Source organism: Pelecanus crispus, chromosome 13, assembly GCF_030463565.1.
Source record: "Pelecanus crispus isolate bPelCri1 chromosome 13, bPelCri1.pri, whole genome shotgun sequence".
In the NCBI taxonomy this organism is placed as follows: Eukaryota; Metazoa; Chordata; class Aves; order Pelecaniformes; family Pelecanidae; genus Pelecanus; species Pelecanus crispus.
Window position 1 is genome coordinate 22,975,337 of NC_134655.1, and position 17,971 is coordinate 22,993,307.

At 43.8% G+C, this 17,971-nt stretch overlaps 2 protein-coding genes across 2 annotated transcripts in view; both read right to left on the minus strand.

The window, feature by feature from the left end:
• Positions 1–2,527: 2,527 nt before the first annotated feature.
• LOC104024650 (TLR adapter interacting with SLC15A4 on the lysosome) lies at positions 2,528–5,419 on the minus strand. Its single transcript, XM_009479733.2, has 2 exons — positions 5,368–5,419; positions 2,528–3,498 (listed from the first exon to the last, which is right to left on the minus strand). The coding sequence occupies exon 2, from the start codon at positions 3,449–3,451 to the stop codon at positions 2,528–2,530; it is 924 nt and encodes a 307-aa protein (XP_009478008.2). The 5' UTR covers positions 3,452–3,498; positions 5,368–5,419.
• An 11,378-nt stretch (positions 5,420–16,797) lies between these two features.
• SH3BGRL (SH3 domain binding glutamate rich protein like) overlaps positions 16,798–17,971 on the minus strand; it is a 35,452-nt gene continuing 34,278 nt past the window's right edge. The window contains exon 4 of the mRNA XM_075720659.1: positions 16,798–17,135. Coding sequence (XP_075576774.1) covers positions 17,103–17,135 — 33 coding nt within the window. The 3' untranslated portion in view covers positions 16,798–17,102. The remainder of the gene's footprint in view (positions 17,136–17,971) is intronic.

Consider the following 17,971-nt stretch of genomic DNA (forward strand, 5'->3'; position numbering starts at 1 on the left):
TTCATCTGTCTGAAAATACCCATCCTACCACAATGCTATCATGGAAAAGTCTACCTCAGACTGCAGGCCACCTGCAAAAATAACAGAAAAGATTGCAAGTTGGGTATTCAAGATGAGAAACAAGAGCAGGAATCAGATTTTCAAAGGTAGCTGAGGGAAATGAATGTCCAGCTTTCAAGGCAGTTCCAGAGGAGCAGAGTGCCCAACTTCCTACAGCTCGAAAATCAAAGTATATAAAAAGCTGGGAAACACCTCAAAGCCAGGGGTATTCTCTCTGCTCAGATGCGGAATTGGCTCGATCATTAGAGAGGCTCATTCAGACCATCTATCAGACTGGGTAGCCTTGTCGGCCAATTATTTTTTTTGTGCTTTATATTGGAGCTTTGCTCTCAAATTTGAACATGCACACCCCATTAAACCCCACATGCTTGCACCTGAATGCGTTAGACATTACGGACAGAAACGCACCGAGCCATGCACTTAATAGTTAAGTTCCACCAATCCTACAAGACATTGCAAGGCATCAGAAATGGTTAAAAATCTGAAGCTACATGGAAGTTTTGTAGTTCCCTTTCCAGACTGACACCACGTGCAGTGACGCACGCAGCGGCAGTTGCACCCTCCTCCTCCTCCTCCTCCTCCTCCTCCTCCAAAAGAAGCCCCATGCCGCCAAGATGCAGTCTTTACATAGGTACAGCTTATTAAGGGTCTGGTACACTTTTTTCTGCTCATTTCCTTCTCCATATAGGCCAAACCAGGTACAATTTTAACTCTAAGCCCCATCGTACTGTTTCTATTACAGTAAATGCAACTAATTGATAAGCTAAATTACTTAAGAGCTTCAAGGTGACTCCCTGTGAATTCAGATTTTCTCAGTGTTCTGAGGCATCCTTTCAAGCCTACTGATGTTTTCGTTATAAATGCCAGCTCAGAGATGATTTTTAAAAAAGCCCAACACCTAAAGATGCTGGATTTAAAAAAAAAAAAAACCAAGCAAAAAACCCAACAAACGACTTTGATCTCTTCAAAGGACTGATCAGATGTCAAGGGCCTTGATTTACAAACGCAAATATGTTTGCATTTGATGTATTATTACCTAGAGATCACAAGATCCTTCATATTCTCTTAGAGGGTTGACAAAGATTTTAAAAAATGCATATTATGCAGCAGAGTTTAAGAGATTAAGACAAAGGCTTGGTTTACATTAGTTGTTTCAGAGCAAGTTTCACTGAGCAGCTCTGCCTTATAACTGATCCCATCCCTACGCATTGCGTGGCATCAGAAACTGGATAAAGTGATTCAACTAGCACGTTAACGTGCATTACAGAGCTTACAATTGTACAAACATATTTTGTGGCTAGATTTTTGGATTTGGATTTCATGATTGCAAACCCAGAACGGCGGGTGTGTCAAACCGTGCCCAGGCACAGTGCAAGTACAGAGGTGGCCTTGCCAGAAGGAAACTCCCGCAGACCAGGTAAGAGTCCAAGTTATCATTTTACACTGGTGACACATAATTTCCAGTTGAAACGCTTATGGAGAAGAAGTAATAGAAAAGGAAAAAAATGGGTTTGAAAGCTAAGTAACGAAATCTCCATATCAAAATCTGCATTTAAATTTCCAAACAAAAATGAAGAAAGCTTGCACTACCTTTTAGGGAACGCTGCAGTCATCCTAGCTTGCTGAGGTTGCAGGTGCTTCATCTCCAAGGAAATAAAGGCAGAGTCCATTTACTAAAAATGCAAATGGAACATAAAATAATAACATACTGACAGAAAGCTGAGTGGATTTCATCGTAAGAGGTAAGGATTTATTTGAAAGGAAAAAATTTTTTACAGAAAATGAAATACTTTTACACTTGATCAATGATTTCACCACTGTAACATAGTCCGCCTAGGCAGTACAAACATACTCATGCAATAATATCAACATCTTCATTCATGTTTCATGTCGACACATTTCCTATGTATAATAATATATACAAAATAATCCAGAGTCCCAAACACCTCCAGCTGCTGACAAGATTTTCAAACCAAAGAAATATTTTCTCAGCCACTGTGACCAAGCTTTGCAGGAGCAAAATTTGAACCTCAATGTCCAAAACTCGGGCTTCAACTTTATAGCCCAATCCAAAGTCCAGCAAAGACAACCTGACTCTTACTTACTGGCTGGATCAGTCTCTTAGATCAAAGTTTTACCAGCACACGTCTTCATTGATTTTTGTCGCAGGAGTAAATCCGATGGTATACAAGTACAATCACTGATACAGCCAGACTCTTAGGAGGAGGACATACACATTACACAAATATGGTTGTCCAGCATTTTAGAGAGAAATTAATTTCAAATTCTATATTAGAAAAAAGAAAACAGTGACCTTTACTTCCTCCCCTAACAAAGTATGGTTTAAGCGTTAAAATATTTATTTGAAAAAGTCTGTAGTGTGTAAATGTTTTCGTTTCCCAACCTAATCCTCAGAGGGAAATATTCATATCCAAATCATATTCATCTCCTCAGCTAAGCAGATCAGTCATGAGGTGAACTGCATCCTGCAGTTCTTCTTCACGCATATTGGGTTTGAGATTTGTAAGCTTGGAGTACTAAATTCAGAGCTATACCTATTGGTAGTGTTGCACAAACTAAACAGAGCTAAAGAGTGCAAGAGCACTTCTCTGGCTTTCGACGTTTCCATATTCTGCTCCTGGGATATCTGAAAGCTTATCTGATTCAGGTTATTCCTTATCAAACTGCAGGTGAGGAGGTTTGTTACAGAACCACACCTGGTCAAGTTTTCTTCAAAGAACTGTTTATAGAGCTCCGCCACTTTTGTTTCCATGTACTTGTTGAGCACGGAGTTTGAAAGAGGCTCCTCACAAAGCACGATACTCCTTTCTCCAGCGTCATCGCCAGGCAGGGACTTCATACTTGGCTTTTTGGGATGCTCCCATGGAGGGGACTGACCTAGAGGAATATCTATGGACAGTAAAACAGGGCCATTGGGAAGTTCATCACACACATGGTCCAAAACACAACCTGAATCACATGTATGGTCCCCCACACGGTCTCCCCCAATGTGTAAGTCAGGGTAGTTTTGATAAATGCTGTTGCATGACCAGGATCTATACAAATCCATCTGTTCAGGATGTTGTTCTCTTCTGGGGATATGTAAAGGTGGTGACACGGTTCCTTTAACAAGTGTTTTCTGATCTTCTGCAGGTACCTCTTCTATGGGTCTCCACTGAGGACTGCTCCCACGTTCCATTTTGCTACTTTTAGCAGAGATCTCATCAGGCTTCTCATGTCCATCAGCAAAGCCTTTAATTTTTGGGTTGTCGACAAGTTTCTGTCTCCAGATTCCCTCTTTATCCTTTGTGGATGCATGAGATTTGCGAGGCTTATCTTGATGACAGCTTTCCTTATACACAAGTCCAGTTAAGATGCCTTCTGCCAACATGATGACAAGTGTGAGTAACAGCCTAATCACCAGAGTCCCATGTAGTCCTGTGAGTGAAAGAAAGACAGGCAGAGTACCTCAAACTTATTTGGAAAAAGAGGAATAACAACAAAAAAAAATGAACAATGTGCTTTTTATAAAGACTGCCTGTGATTTTTCTTTTTCTCTAGAACATTTCTTTTTAGTAAACAGTAAACTCGGTGCTTTTCTACAATTTTAACCTCTACACCATGTCAACAAACAAACAAAAAAATCATTCTGAAGACATAGGAAGGGCATTAACCAGGTTCCTCATCTGTAATACCGCTTCTGCTCCTAGGTATCTCTTCTGCATTGTGGCTAGTTGAGACAGATCATACTTACGAGCTGTAAAACTCAGCAAAATTATTTTACTTGTCTATGTCACTACCATCAGTTGCATATCAACTTTTTCCACTGAAAGACAACAATTTCTAAGAACTAAAGAGGTGACATAGGAAGGAAATCACAATCAAATTCAGACTTAGAGGTTGATTCTGAATTGGCCTGAGCCCTCCTGGGAGATGCCAAGGAGCTTCAAGAAATGGTGATGGTTCTTGAAGTATAAGAAAACTGCATCCAAAATGCAGTTCACATAGACAAATGTTTTTAGAGTCCCTCTTAATGATGATTTTAAAAGATATAGTTAATTTGTCTTCCCCAATAGTGGTGAGGAGTAGTATGTTTGTGTATCTACACATGAATAATTAAAAGCTAGCCAGTATGTCCCAAAATAATCTCCTTCCTTATTATTCTCAAAATAATTCCTTTTCAATTCACCTACCATTAAAAATCAAAGGGAACCTTTCCATTTAGAGCCAAGTCTGACCTAAACTCACTAAGGAAAAGATCACCGCCACTCCGCTTATGGAGGAATGGGAAAGATGAACACAACAAAATCCCTCTCTTCTTCAAATGTCTTTTTAATCTCCGCATATTTCAAGTACCTTCACACACCTCTAGTGTGCTCATGGTTTGACATAGCGGGGAGAGGCAAAGGATGAGGCAGTTTTACTGAAGAGCACATAGTACATCTCCCAAAGAACGACATACCCCAAAAACTCTACTTACATCATGGAAAGTTAAGGCTTAGAACTTTTCACAGTGCTGGCAATTTACATCAGTAGTAATGCCATGCAGGTCCCTAGATAGCTAGGTCCCTAGATAGCTCTCCACACAAACAAAACCTCTGCAAATTTCATATGATATTTGATATATAACTGGAAAGATCCTCCTCACTGAACTCATTTGCTTCTAACTATCAGCAACCAAACCATAGACTCTGGCTTATTTGTTCTGCAATGAGACTTGATACGCTGGGTCACCATTTTTTTTGTTTCTTGGGGTTTTTTTTAATCCCCATACTCCTTCCAGAAAGCTATTCTAAAACTCCAATTACTTGAGAGATGGAAATTTTCGACTTCCCTCCTAAATTTAAACATTGCCACAGTACAACCATTTGCTTTTTTTTCTTTTTCGAGGTTCTTTTTTAGCTTAAGCTCCTGGTTACATTAGCATAACTGTTTATCTACAGAATCATTTACATATGCAAAAAGTAGGACAACATTTTCTTAAGGACTTAAGGGACTTAAGGAACCAAGTGCCATTTTCGAAAGAGACGAGAGTACTTGGCAGTCTACATCTTGCTGAAAGTCAATGGAATTTGGAATGCTGCATGCCTCGTTTGCTTCTGAAAAACAGGACACAGGTACCTAGATCCTCACACGCTAAAAAATGTTGCTGTATTGCTTTGAAAACGCTCATAGTGCTAATGTAAGAAGCTAAAATACGGTAACCTTAGCAATATTGCTCTCTTTCAAATAAAGTAAGTGGGTGCCTGCATTCTCGAACAAAGCGTAAGGAGAAAAAAAAAAAAAGCACAAAAAGCGCAGACTTACCAGTCCTAGTAGGGTAAGAGAAGCAGATAACTGCATAGCCCAGGACTCTCCTACTGCAGCTGCTGTAAGAGAACAGATTCTAACATACTCTTCTTCACTGCTGTCTGTGTGGAAAAAACATAACCCTGCAATACACATGATTTAGTTCCCCCTTTTTTTTTATTTTTTTCCCCTTTTTAAAACAGAAGTGATCCCACTGGAAAAGTGCACGGTTTTTGAATACAAAGTGACAGCAAATCTAAAAGAGGATGTTAAAAAAAAAAAAAGATAAAACATTGAGACATTTCTGACTGTGGTGCAATGCTGATGAGTTGCTAACTGCCGCAATACATCATTTAAAACCAAAGACTACTCAAGGATCAGGGTGCCTCTACTTCACCAGGCTGTTCAAAATTGAAACTGAATTCCACCAAACACTTCCATCTACAGAAGTTCAGTTTTGTACTATCATCCAGCTGACTTAGAGGCAATGGTATTTACATCATTTCCCCTTTGGGAACAGCTGAATTTACAGTCTTATGTCCTCCTTCAGGAAGGGAAGAAGTCGCCAACTTCATTTCATCAAGATTTTGATGAAATATCACTTGTCTATAAAACGCGGACATGAGCAGCTGCCTCTTTGAGAGCAGCAGCCATCAGACAGCTGCGGACAGTCTTGCTCGTCACTGATCAGAGACATTTTGGGCTCAGAAACTACCTGCGTCCCAATGGCACGGCAGAGGTGCCCCCACGGTGGTTTTAGCGTGTCCTTCGCACGCAGGCTGTAGCCGAGCTCGTGCACTGAGCCACACCACTCCCCCGGCACTAGATCCAGTCCATAGACAGCTTGAAGAGTTTTCTGTTGATGCCTTTTCTAAACTTCCCTTTCCTCAGAAGGTAAAAAAAAAAAAAAAAAGCTGAATCTCAACCTAGTACTAGACAAAAGCTCTTAGACGCTGTTTAGTGTTATGATAGGAGCGAGAAACAAATATAAAACAAAACTAGAGTGTAAAGATAACATTACAGCAACATAGTGATTGCAACCCATTATTCAACATGTTTTGGCAGTAAAATAATGATGTGCCTTAGAAATGAATTAATGTAAGGTTTGAAGTAGCTATGGCCATAGAGGTCCAGTGGAGCCGCTATAGAATTATAGAATTCTTCTTCTTCCCTCCTCATCACCTATATTTCAGAAAAGTCTTCAGTTTTTATGGAGGCAGAATGAAAGCTATTTTTATTCCTACTGAATTTAGATGAAACTCATTTCATATTTAAAGGCTGTTCAAAATTATTTTCAATCATCTTCCATGCCTAATTTCTGCACGGTAGATGTGGTCGTGAGTCTTGGAGGGGACCGAGCCTCAGAGGGCACAGGGTGGTTCAAATTCCACGTAGCCGTAAACCTTGCCTCCTTCGCGGAGCTTATAACCAGCGCCAGCAGCAGCAGCCGGGGCTTTTGTGCGGCAGTTTTGACAAAACGCAAAAGTAACAGAGAGAGGGAGAGGAAGAAATCAAGTCAGGTAATTAGTCTTTGATTAAAAACAAGTCACCTTTTATTTCGGTTGTACTCAGGTGTCAAATGCGTCAACATTCAAGGAAGTTAATAACTTTCAATCAATAAGATCTTAGTAAAAAACCCCCTTATAGTCACAGAATTAAAATCAGAACGAGACAAACCTGAAGTTGTTCCAGGAGCTGAAAACAGGCGGCAGGTAGAAGAAACAGTCAGCAAGACAAGTATGCCTGGATCCCGAGGCTAACCTTAAAGCAGAATGTGTAAAGAATGAAAGAGAAATTTGACCACATCATCCAGAGATGGAAAAAATTAAATAAGACAGCATGGTGTATTACCATACACAATTACCACGTTAACTAGAGAAAGATGTAAGCAAAGTCCCTTATTTCAGCCCAGACTATGTGTTTTATGCGTATATAAACGTGAAAAAGAAGTTGACTATATTAACTGGTTTGGGTTTGTTTCTTTGGGTTTTTTTTTTCCACTCACAGCTGTTGCAAGCCTTTTGTTTTCCATTTCAAGCACCAGCACCGCTTCAACAACCCCAGCTTCTGGGAGTTTCCCAGTACCTTCCTGCACAACAGCTCCTCGATTACCCGAACGTATCTGTGTTCCAGAACATATCCGTGTGTTCCAGAACATATCTGTGTGTTCCACAACATATCCGTGTTCCAGAACGTATCTGTGTGTTCCAGAACGTATCTGTGTTCCAGAATGTATCTGTGTTCCAGAACATATCCGTGTGTTCCAGAACATATCTGTGTGTTCCAGAGCATATCCATGTTCCAGAACGTATCTGTGTGTTCCAGAACGTATCTGTGTGTTCCAGAACATATCCGTGTTCCAGAACATATCTGTGTATTCCAGAACATATGTTTTCCAGAGCATGTCTGTGTGTTCCAGAACATATCTGTGTGTTCCAGAACATATGTGTGTGTTCCAGAACATATCTGTGTTCCAGAGCGTATCCATGTGTTCAAGAACGTATCTGTGTTCCAGAACGTATGTATTCCAGAACATATCCGTGTGTTCCAGAATGTATCTGTGTATTCCAGAACATATGTTTTCCAGAACATATCTGTGTGTTCCAGAACATATCTGTGTTCCAGAACATATGTGTGTGTTCCAGAACATACCCGTGTTCCAGAACGTATGTGTTCCAGAACACATCTGTGTGTTCCAGCACACATGTGTGTTCCAGAACATGTGTGTTCCAGAACACGTGTTCCAGAACATATGTGTGTTTTCCAGAACATGTGTGTTTTCCAGAACATATCCGTGTTTTCCAGAACATACCCGTGTTCCAGAACATATCCGTGTTCCAGAACATATGTCTGTGTTCCAGAACATACCCGTGTTCCAGAACATACCCGTGTTCCAGAACACATGTTCCAGAACACATCTGTGTGTTCCAGACCACATGTGTGTTCCAGAACATATCTGTGTTCCAGAACATATCTGTGTGTTCCAGAACACATCTTTGTGTTCCAGAACATAACCGTGTTTCAGAACATATGTGTGTTTTCCAGAACATACCCATGTTCCAGAACATATGTGTTCCAGAACACACGTTCCAGAACACATATGTGTGTTCCGGAACACATGTGTGTTCCAGAACACGTGTGTTCCAGAACATATGTGTGTTCCAGAACACACCTGTCTGTTCCAGAACGTATCCGTGTTCCAGAACATATCCATGTTCCAGAACATATGTGTGTTTTCCAGAACATATCTGTGTGTTCCAGAACATATCCGTGTTTTCCAGAACATATCCATGTTCCAGAACATATGTGTGTTTTCCAGAACATGTGTGTTTTCCAGAACATATCTGTGTTTTCCAGAACATATCCGCGTGTTCCAGAACATATGTGTGTTTTCCAGAACATATCTGTGTGTTCCAGAACATATCCGTGTTCCAGAACATGTGTTCCAAAACACACCTGTGTGTTCCAGAACATATCTGTGTGTTCCAGAACGCATCTGCATGTTCCAGAACATATCCGCGGGTTCCAGAACATATCCGTGTGTTCCAGAATGTATCTGTGTATTCCAGAACATATGTTTTCCAGAACATATCTGTGTGTTCCACAACATATCCGTGTTCCAGAACATGTGTGTTCCAAAACACATCTGTGTGTTCCAGAACATATCTGCGTGTTCCAGAACATATCCGTGTTTTCCAGAACATATCCATGTTCCAGAACATATGTGTGTTTTCCAGAACATATCTGTGTGTTCCAGCATATATGTGTGTTTTCCAGAACATATCCATGTTCCAGAACATATCTGTGTGTTCCAGAACATATCTGTGTGTTCCAAAACACATCTGTGTGTTCCAAAACACATCTGTGTGTTCCAAAACACATCTGTGTTCCAGAACGTATCCGTGTTCCAGAACGTATCCGTGTTCCAGAACATACCCGTGTTCCCGAGCACATCCGTGTGTTCCAGCCGGTCGGCGCCGCCTCCTCTGCCCGAACTCCTCCAAGCGTGCTGCCGTACGACACCGGACACGGCCAGGCCGCGCAGGGCCCGCACGAACCGGGCGCACCCCAGAGGGCTCTTTCTGCAGCTGGAAACGCGCCCACCGAGCTGGGCTGCTCCCGGGTTTTTTTTTAAAGCTAAAGAAGCCGAGCCGCCCCACCCAGCGGCGGGCGGGAGGGGCGGGGGGGGCGCAGGGGCGAAGGCAACCGGTGAGGCCTCACCCCGCGGCCCGGAGCGGGGCCCCCGGCGGCACCGCCGCAGCCGGCTCAGCTGCCCGGGGACGAACGCCGGTGCTGAGCGGAGAGGCGGCCTGGGCTGGGCGGAGCGGCGATGGGCGCTGCCAGAAGGGGTGCCGGGGGGCCGGGGGGCCGGGCCGCCTGACGGAGCGCAGGGCCGCCCGCCTCCCGCCGCCCCGGCGCCGCTCCCCTCAGCCCACCGCCCGCGAGCCCCGGAGGGGGCGGGCCCCCACGCTGACTGACAAGAGGAACGGCCAATGGGGAGGGCGGGAGCGGCTGGCCGCCGCCGCTGTGTGGCTGTTGGTGGCCGGGGCGGGAGCGGGCGCCCTGCGGGGCCGGGGCGGCGGGCGGCTGAGCGGCGGCGGGGCGAGCCCCGGCCCCGGCGGCGGCCCCTCGGGTGCTCGCCGGCCTCCCGCAGGGCGGGTGAGGCGGAGGCAGGCCGCAGGCGCTGGGCGCTAAGGGGCTGCGGGGCGCGTCGGCCGGGAGGGCCGGAGGAGGCGGGCGGCGGCGGCGGGGAGGGCGGAGGAAGGGCAGGGCGGAGGGCCTGGCCCCGCGGCCGGGCCCCTCCCGCCGCCCTCCAGAGCCGCAGCCGTAGAACCACGGAATCGCTTAGGTGGGAAAGAGCTCTGAGATCAGCCGAGGGGCTCGCAGGGGGCCCAGGGCCGCTGCCTGCCCTTGCTGGGATTTGCCACCCCCGGGCTCGGCCCTAGGGCTGCACGGAAGTTAATTGGGGGTTAATTGGCAGTTAATTTGGAGTTAACGCCACGTTCGTGGTTCTGAACCGTACACCCGATCGCGTTCGGTTGGTCTAAACAAAAAAATGACTTGCCCTCCGTGGTGGGAAAGGGCTCCAAAAGGAACTGAGGTCAGGTGGGAAGTACGCTGCATTTGACAGCATATTCACGATGTTGCTCCTTTCCTTTCTTTTAAGGATTTTTGAGGTGTTACACCAAGCAATTGAACATGAAGAAGTCTCCAAGTTCCTGAAGACGTCTTCAGCAGACAAACCTGTGAGAGAAGGAATTGCTGTATATAGGGCCTATTTTGATACCTCATGAATGCAACATACTAAATACAGGTATCTTGCACACTCGGAACGCTCAGAGTACTCAGTGCTTACTACGACACCGCGCTCAGCTCCTGCAGTAAGACAGCGATTTCTGTTTCATCGCCTGAAGCTGACTTTTAGAATCCTTTTTGCACTTCCCAAAGTCTTCCCAAAAGTTTACCAATACAGTTCAAAAGTGTTAATAATAAACTGTTCAAAATTGTTAATAAAGAACTTTTCAATCTAAAACATTCTACCAAGATCATAGAATGCTTTTGGGTTGGAAGGGACCTTGAGAGATCATCGAGCCCAACCCACAAATCACAGAATACTTCTGCAGGAAACTCACTAAAAGATAATTACTTGATAATTATTTACTTGTCGAGTGGGATTATTTTGTGTAGGTAAGGCTACCTGATCTATTCAGATGGGCTTCACGCATCAGCTTTTTTCTATGCCCAGTGTAATCCCTTTCCAGAACAGGTGCAGATGCTGTCATGAGCTCTGTGAGAAAGAGGGGGGAAAAAAGGAACGTGGAAGAAATGCAGTGCCAGTACTGGGATCTGGAATGGGCTATATGGATAACGAGCAATAAGTAAATGCTTTCATTTTCCCTTTACACTTTGAATCAGCTCAGTATCAGAGGCAGGAGATGAGGAGGGGAGATGTGATCACAGAATGCCTTGACCACAGAATGCCTCTAGGCCGTACCATGCACGCTTTCCCACTCTTGTGTTTGCATCACCAAAAAACCCCTGAAAAAGCAAGACTGGCGAAAGAGGAAAACACTAAGTCAGGAAACCTTAATGGCTTGTTCCCAGGTAATGAGTTGTCTCAGTTTCTTTTTAAATCGGCTATTAAAATTTTCTTACCATAATGGGGAAAACACAGGAGAAGATGAGGTCTGATAAAGTTCTTAACACAGGTTAGCCATCAGTCTGAATCTATGACGTTAATGGATTTAAGTCAGTCCTTTGATAAAAAGAATTATGTTGTTCTTGGGAAGTCATTTCTTGCATTTCTCAAATTGTGGGCCTGAGTGCACAAGACTAGCTAATACCTTTTTGTCACGTTAAAAAAAAAAAACAAAAAACCCCAAGACAGAACAGATCTTTATATACGGTACCTGTCTATCTATTTATATATATGTGCACACACATGCACACAGTCTCCTGCCAGTAACTGAGCTGCTCAGGAGCCACTCATTTACTCACCTACTTCTGCTGACTGCAACTGTACCTCAAGTTAACCCGTTCTGGGCTTTGTCGTTGTGCAGTTAACCCGAACGGACTCTCTGCGTGAAGCCTCTCCAATAAGGGACTAGCAGGCGCCCATCTCCACGAGGCACACCTCACGTTTGTATTGCAAGGCATGTCTGGAATTTGGAATATGTGCAACACGAGCTAAGGGTCTAAGCAGACTTTGCAGAATTTTCCATGACATACAAATTAAGAATATTACCTGAGAAATGAATAAAATCCCACAGTAACTGGTAGAAAAGTTTATTATTACAGCGCACACCGTTGTAACCTGAAACAGCAAGTTCAGTAAACATTATATGCGCACATGCAATTTGGTTTTTAAACAGATTTTTGAAAACTGTTGAGCTTTACATTCATGAGTAACAACTTGGTATTTTAAGACTTTTTATAAACAAGAAAACCAGAGATTTTTCTGGGTTATACAAGTGAAGTGTATATACAGGGAAAGTAAACGTGATTAATTATAATTAGAAGTGGCGTCGGAAGCCCCTTCTCTTACCTTACGTTATGGAGCATTTTTTAAGACGCTAAAGAAGGGCAAGTGAAGCGTGAGACAAGCAATAAACACCGTTAAAAGGTATCAATCTAATTGACGGCTCTCGGTTGTGCTTCCGATGTTCAGACAGAAAAAAGTTGATCCTATAAATGGCAAGCAAGCGGCCTTCTCGCAAACCACTCCTTAAGGAATTAAGTTACTGGTTTCCTTCAGAGGATGTGAATTGAAGTCTGGGATTTGGGCAAATCCCAGTGCAGTTTAGGGGCTGAGAACGCATCTTCTGTAGCTCTACAGAAGATATGCCAGGTGGTGCAAAACTCCAGCATGTAAAGCTTAAAAGAATGTACCTGCTGGATCTACCAGGCAAATAGAGAAGGTAAAAATGAATAGTTTTAGTTGAAAAATTTATCCTACGCCGCCCTCTGGCAACACAAATATTAAACAACCCAGTTGCCCTGCTGTGAGCAGCATAAAGCTAATTAATTACACGTTGCAAAAAAAGCAGCTGAGTCTGTTTGGCAAGCTCTACAGGCACGGGGTGAAGCCGTCTGCCCTGCCTGCTTTCAATTTGTAACTGCCTCGGGGAAAAAGCGGGAAAGCAGGTTAATTGGGAAGTGCGTTCAGTGCTCTCCTAAACCCCCCAAACCTCCCAAGTCTATTTTGTGTAGGTGTATCCCAAGTAATTAAAACCCATTAGCTGCAACAGGTGCGAGACGCAACGCAGCAGACTTGACGTGCGGCAGCAGCGGACGCGTTGGGTGCACTTCATTGTACGGATCCTGTACTTTTAAAATACAGCAGCGTTTTCACCTGAAAACTCCACTGCTTTCAACTTCCAGGACCACTCCAAACCGTGAACAAAACATGCAAACAAGTCAGTTGTGTGAGAAAGCATTCTAAAACAATTTTATTGCAATGATATAAGAGTGGTTAACATGCAGGCTAAATCCTCAGTGTCTGCCTTCTACATAGGGAAAAAAAAAAGAATAAATTCAGTTCTTGTGCCCATCATTAACCTAGCACAGGTACGGGAAACAGAAAAACGGCATCTGGGCAACGCGTTACTAGCACTCCTTAATTGATGCAAGACATCTGCATCAAAATGAAGGCCAGTTTTAGATGCAGTCCCACAACAAAGAAGTATTTTCGGTATTTTTCAGTTGGTGTTGGTGCCTTGTTCCCCGGACAAAGAAATAATTCAGTCTGTCTCAACAGAGCTTTCTGAGGAATGCTGACGCAGTTTGAACGCCACCACGTGCGAGGGGGGGGGACCAGACGAGGCAAGTGACTTTTGTTTCCTAGACTTTGCAATTTTCTTGACCATCAGAAACCGGGATTGACCTTGTTTCAGAATGTTTTGGGTCACCGAACTGACAGAATTTGGCAGTGACTTTCAATTACACCTCCTCCAAAATAATGACTGTAATTCAGAAAACTTACACCTTCCTTATACAGGAAACGCAGCAAATTGGCATGTGTATAGTGACTTGTGTGTCAAATGTCTTCACAAGACTTCACTTAAAATTCTTACGTACTTACTCAAAAACCTGACCACTACTTCAGACACAGAGAAAGATTATGCCAATATTAAGAAAGAAAAATCACCTCAGTTCAGACAGATGAAATCACAGTGAACAACAAAAATTGGACACTGGATTCAAAACATAACCTAACTTCCATCCCCAAAAGAGCTTAAAAAGAAATGTCACTAAATTGCAGTAATTACTGATAAAGCTTGTTAATGAAAAAGCACAAATGCGTGTGTTAATCTTGAAGGTAAGGCAACATTAATCTACCCCTATGCATTTTGAGACTGCTTGCATTTGTAAGGACAAGCTTCAAACTGACTCCCAGGCTCCCAAATCAGAAAAGGTAAAACATGAATTAAACATCATTGGAACTAACGTGGCTCCGTGCTAGATCCTGCTCACTCGGACGTCTGTGGAAGTTTCATCAGGAGCGCTCTACGTTTACTTTGTAAATGGAAGTTTTTACTTTTATCCTGTTCCTAATTTCAGACTTCAAAACCATGAAGTGTAAGCCATTTCAGAAAGTATTTAAAAAGCGCTGCACACCTTTTACAGCATCAATGTGAAATAACCGCATGGCGATAAGCTGCAGCCTTTGCTGCTCTGTACCACCTGTTTCTCATTCTTCATAAAGCAAAGAAAATCAAAACGTGTGTGTGCAGAGCTATTAGAATGATCCTCTAACTGTAGCAAGGACTAATTATCCTCCTTAATGTCTTTTGATGCTTTTGGGGAATAAGTACATTATGTGGCGCAAAATGCATTTGAAATTACCCACACAATTTTCAAACCTGTTTCTTATCCTTCAGGGCACTTGTAATTATTTGTATTTTTTTGCAGAATACAGCCAAGAAATACAGCCTATCTCATGAGCACTGGGAGAACACACAGGTTAATATTGCACAAGGTGAATTCACCAATACGAGACACTTTAATAGATCCGCAATTCCTGTTTACTATCTTCATGATACGGCAGTGACAATAGAAAAAAAGTATTTAAACCTTAAAAAAAAAAGTCTTGCTTAATTGCAATAGTTCTTGCTATTCAAGCGTTTATTTCCTCATTTGAAAAAAATACTATATGAATCTAATGACTACTTGAACATGCAGTAAGATGCCTAATACGGTAAGCGGCGTGAACTGGTATTTTTGTATAGAAACATTAAAGGCTTTCACCCTTACACAGGTAAGGAAATGCTGTTTCTGGCCGTTTTGGCTTATTTGCAACATTGCCTGGGAATTAGCGCCTACTTCACTGAGGTGCACCGCATCTTGCACACAGACACGCAGTCGAGTCGCGCTTAGGCAGCTGTGTGATGAACTTGCCAATGGAAAGGCTGTTCATTGCTCAAATCCCTTTTTCTTTGTCAAAAGAGCCCACACAGATCACTTAAATGAGAAACACATGGCATTATTTTTTTTTTTTATCATCTGTACAGTGTCTTACAATACAAATCTTAAATATCCATTCTACAAAAGAACAAAGACAACTTTCAAAAGTGACTACAATGGCTATACTACACGATACCACCTATAATTTCCTCTGGAATTAGAAAAGACACTGCAAAATGACTGTGTAATTCAGTAACATTGTTGAGGCAACTCAGGCACTACAGTTAGTATCTGACAAGGTTTTAGATGCTGTTGCTTGTTTTCCGTATTTTAAACAATTGGATCTCCAGGTATAACTCCATCTGCATTATTAGTACTAAAATAATTTCTTGAAGTTTACACAAAATGGATGAATAAAGCACCGGGTCCTGCACTTGGGGCACAACACCCCCATGCAACACTTGGGGAAGAGGGGCTGGAAAGCTGCCCGGCCGAAAAGGACCTGGGGGTGTTGGTCGACAGCGGCTGAACATGAGCCAGCAGTGTGCCCAGGTGGCCAAGAAGGCCAACAGCATCCTGGCTTGTATCAGGAATGGTGTGGCCAGCGGGAGCAGGGCAGGGATCGTCCCCCTGTACTCGGTGCTGGTGAGGCTGCACCTCAAATACTGTGCCCAGTTTTGGGCCCCTCACTACGAGAAGGACACTGAGGGGCTGGAGCGTGTCCAGAGAAGGGCAACGGAGCTGGGGAAGGGTCTGGAGCACAGGGCTGGTGGGGAGCGGCTGAGGGAGCTGGGGGTGTTTGGTCTGGAGAAGAGGAGGCTGAGGGGAGACCTCATCACTCTCTACGACTGCCTGACAGGAGGGGGCAGTGAGGTGGGTGTTGGGCTCTTCTACCAAGTAACAAGCGATAGGACGAGAGGAAATGGCCTCAAGTTGCGTCAGGGGAGGTTTAGACTGGACATTAGGAAAAAATTCTTTACTCAAAGAGCGGTCAAGCATTGGAACAGGCTACCCAGAGAGGTGGGGGAGTCCCCATCCCTGGAGCTGTTCGAAACACGGGCAGAGGTGGCACTTTGGGACATGGTTTAGTGGGCATGGGGGTGTTGGGGTGATGGTTAGACTGATATCTTAGAGGTTCTTTCCAACCTTAATGATTTGTCGTTTTGCCCATTAAAAAATAATCCAGCCACCAAGCCAGGAAACATGAAATTAGTTATTACTCTCCTCTTACTTGGTTTAGTGTGGACTTGGTAGTGTAGGTTAATGGTTGGGCTGGATGATCTTAAAGGTCTTTTCCAACCTAAACGATTTGATGATTCTATGAATTGCCAAGACAGTTTAAACTACGTGAAAATCATTCATAGAATCACAGAACGCTTTGGGTGGGAAGGGACCTTCAGAGCCCACCCAGCCCAGCCCCTGCAGTGCCAGGGACAGCTTTAACCAGCCCAGGGTGCTCAGAGCCCCGTCCAACCTGGCCTGGGATGGTTCCAGGGATGGGGCCTCCACCGCCTCTCTAGGCAACCTGTGCCAGTGCCTCACCACCCTTGTAAAAAATTTCTTTCTTATATCCAGTCTAAATCTCCCCTCCTTTAGTTTAAAACCTTTAGTTTAAAAATCATGTCTAATTGCTTCAGTTTCCTATGCTTCCAACCCTGTAATAATACACTCCGTGCTCTCCATGTTCACATTTTCATCTTGTGTTCAAATTTGCGTTATGTACGACGAATGCTGCAAGCACCAATCAAACGTTTGAAATCACATCTACATTTCTTGAAGCAGAGATGGTTGCGCTATTTTATAAAAAGCTGTGGAAATTCCCTTTACAGAACATTTAAGGCAGTTGAAATTCATGCTTGCTGCTTTGCCAGTGCTTCAGCTTCCTGAAACAGCAGAACAGAATTACACATATTAGTACTTTATGAAAGGCGACAACTTACACATGCCTGTGTTAGGCACCAACATATGACATAAAAAAATTGCAGCCATACACGATTAAGAATTGAGCAGCACTGAACCCAACTCAAGAAAAGAGTCCCCACTGCCTACGATAACATTATAAAACAAGTCCCATAGGGTGGTGGCTTTAACTCCAATTCTAAGCTAGCTCAAGTAGGACCTGCAGGAATATTCCAACCTGTGGCAAAGACCAGTTTTGACCACAGAAGTTTAAAACAAAGGAAGAGCAGATATAATGAGTTATCCCTGATTTCATGTTAGGACACAAGAACTATTTAGAGATCTAAGATTATTTGAAGAACTATGGTTAAATGGAAAAGGAATTCTTAATTAATGAAAGTCTCCACATCAAAAAAAAAAAAAAAAGGAAAAAAAAAAAAGAGGTCTCAGCAGAGATGTAATTCACTTTCTGAACTAAACCCCACCAAATGACCAACAGCCAGCATTTAGCTTTTGCCTTCCAGAAGGGTGATCAGAGCAGCCTGCGAGTCCTTCATCAGACACAGCTCGGAGCCGCTCCAGCAGCAGACCCACCTGTGAGCTCCATCCCGGGGCCGGCAGCAGGTCCATCCTGGCAGCGGCACTGCCCCGTAAGCCCAGCTCCCCGCTGCGGGGGGAACCGCACCAGTGGGGACGTGCTCCTGCCTACCACCTGCTCTCCGTGCCCAGGGCTCCCCACCCACGCCTCTTCGAGGGACCTGGCACGGATCGGGTGCCCTTTGGCAACAGGAAAACATCCCCATGAAGCTGCTGAGATGAA

What these genes read in the sequence shown, in the direction of transcription:
- LOC104024650 (XM_009479733.2), bottom strand. Translation starts at nt 3,451, where the DNA reads ATGTTGGCAGAAGGCATCTTAACTGGACTTGTGTATAAGGAAAGCTGT.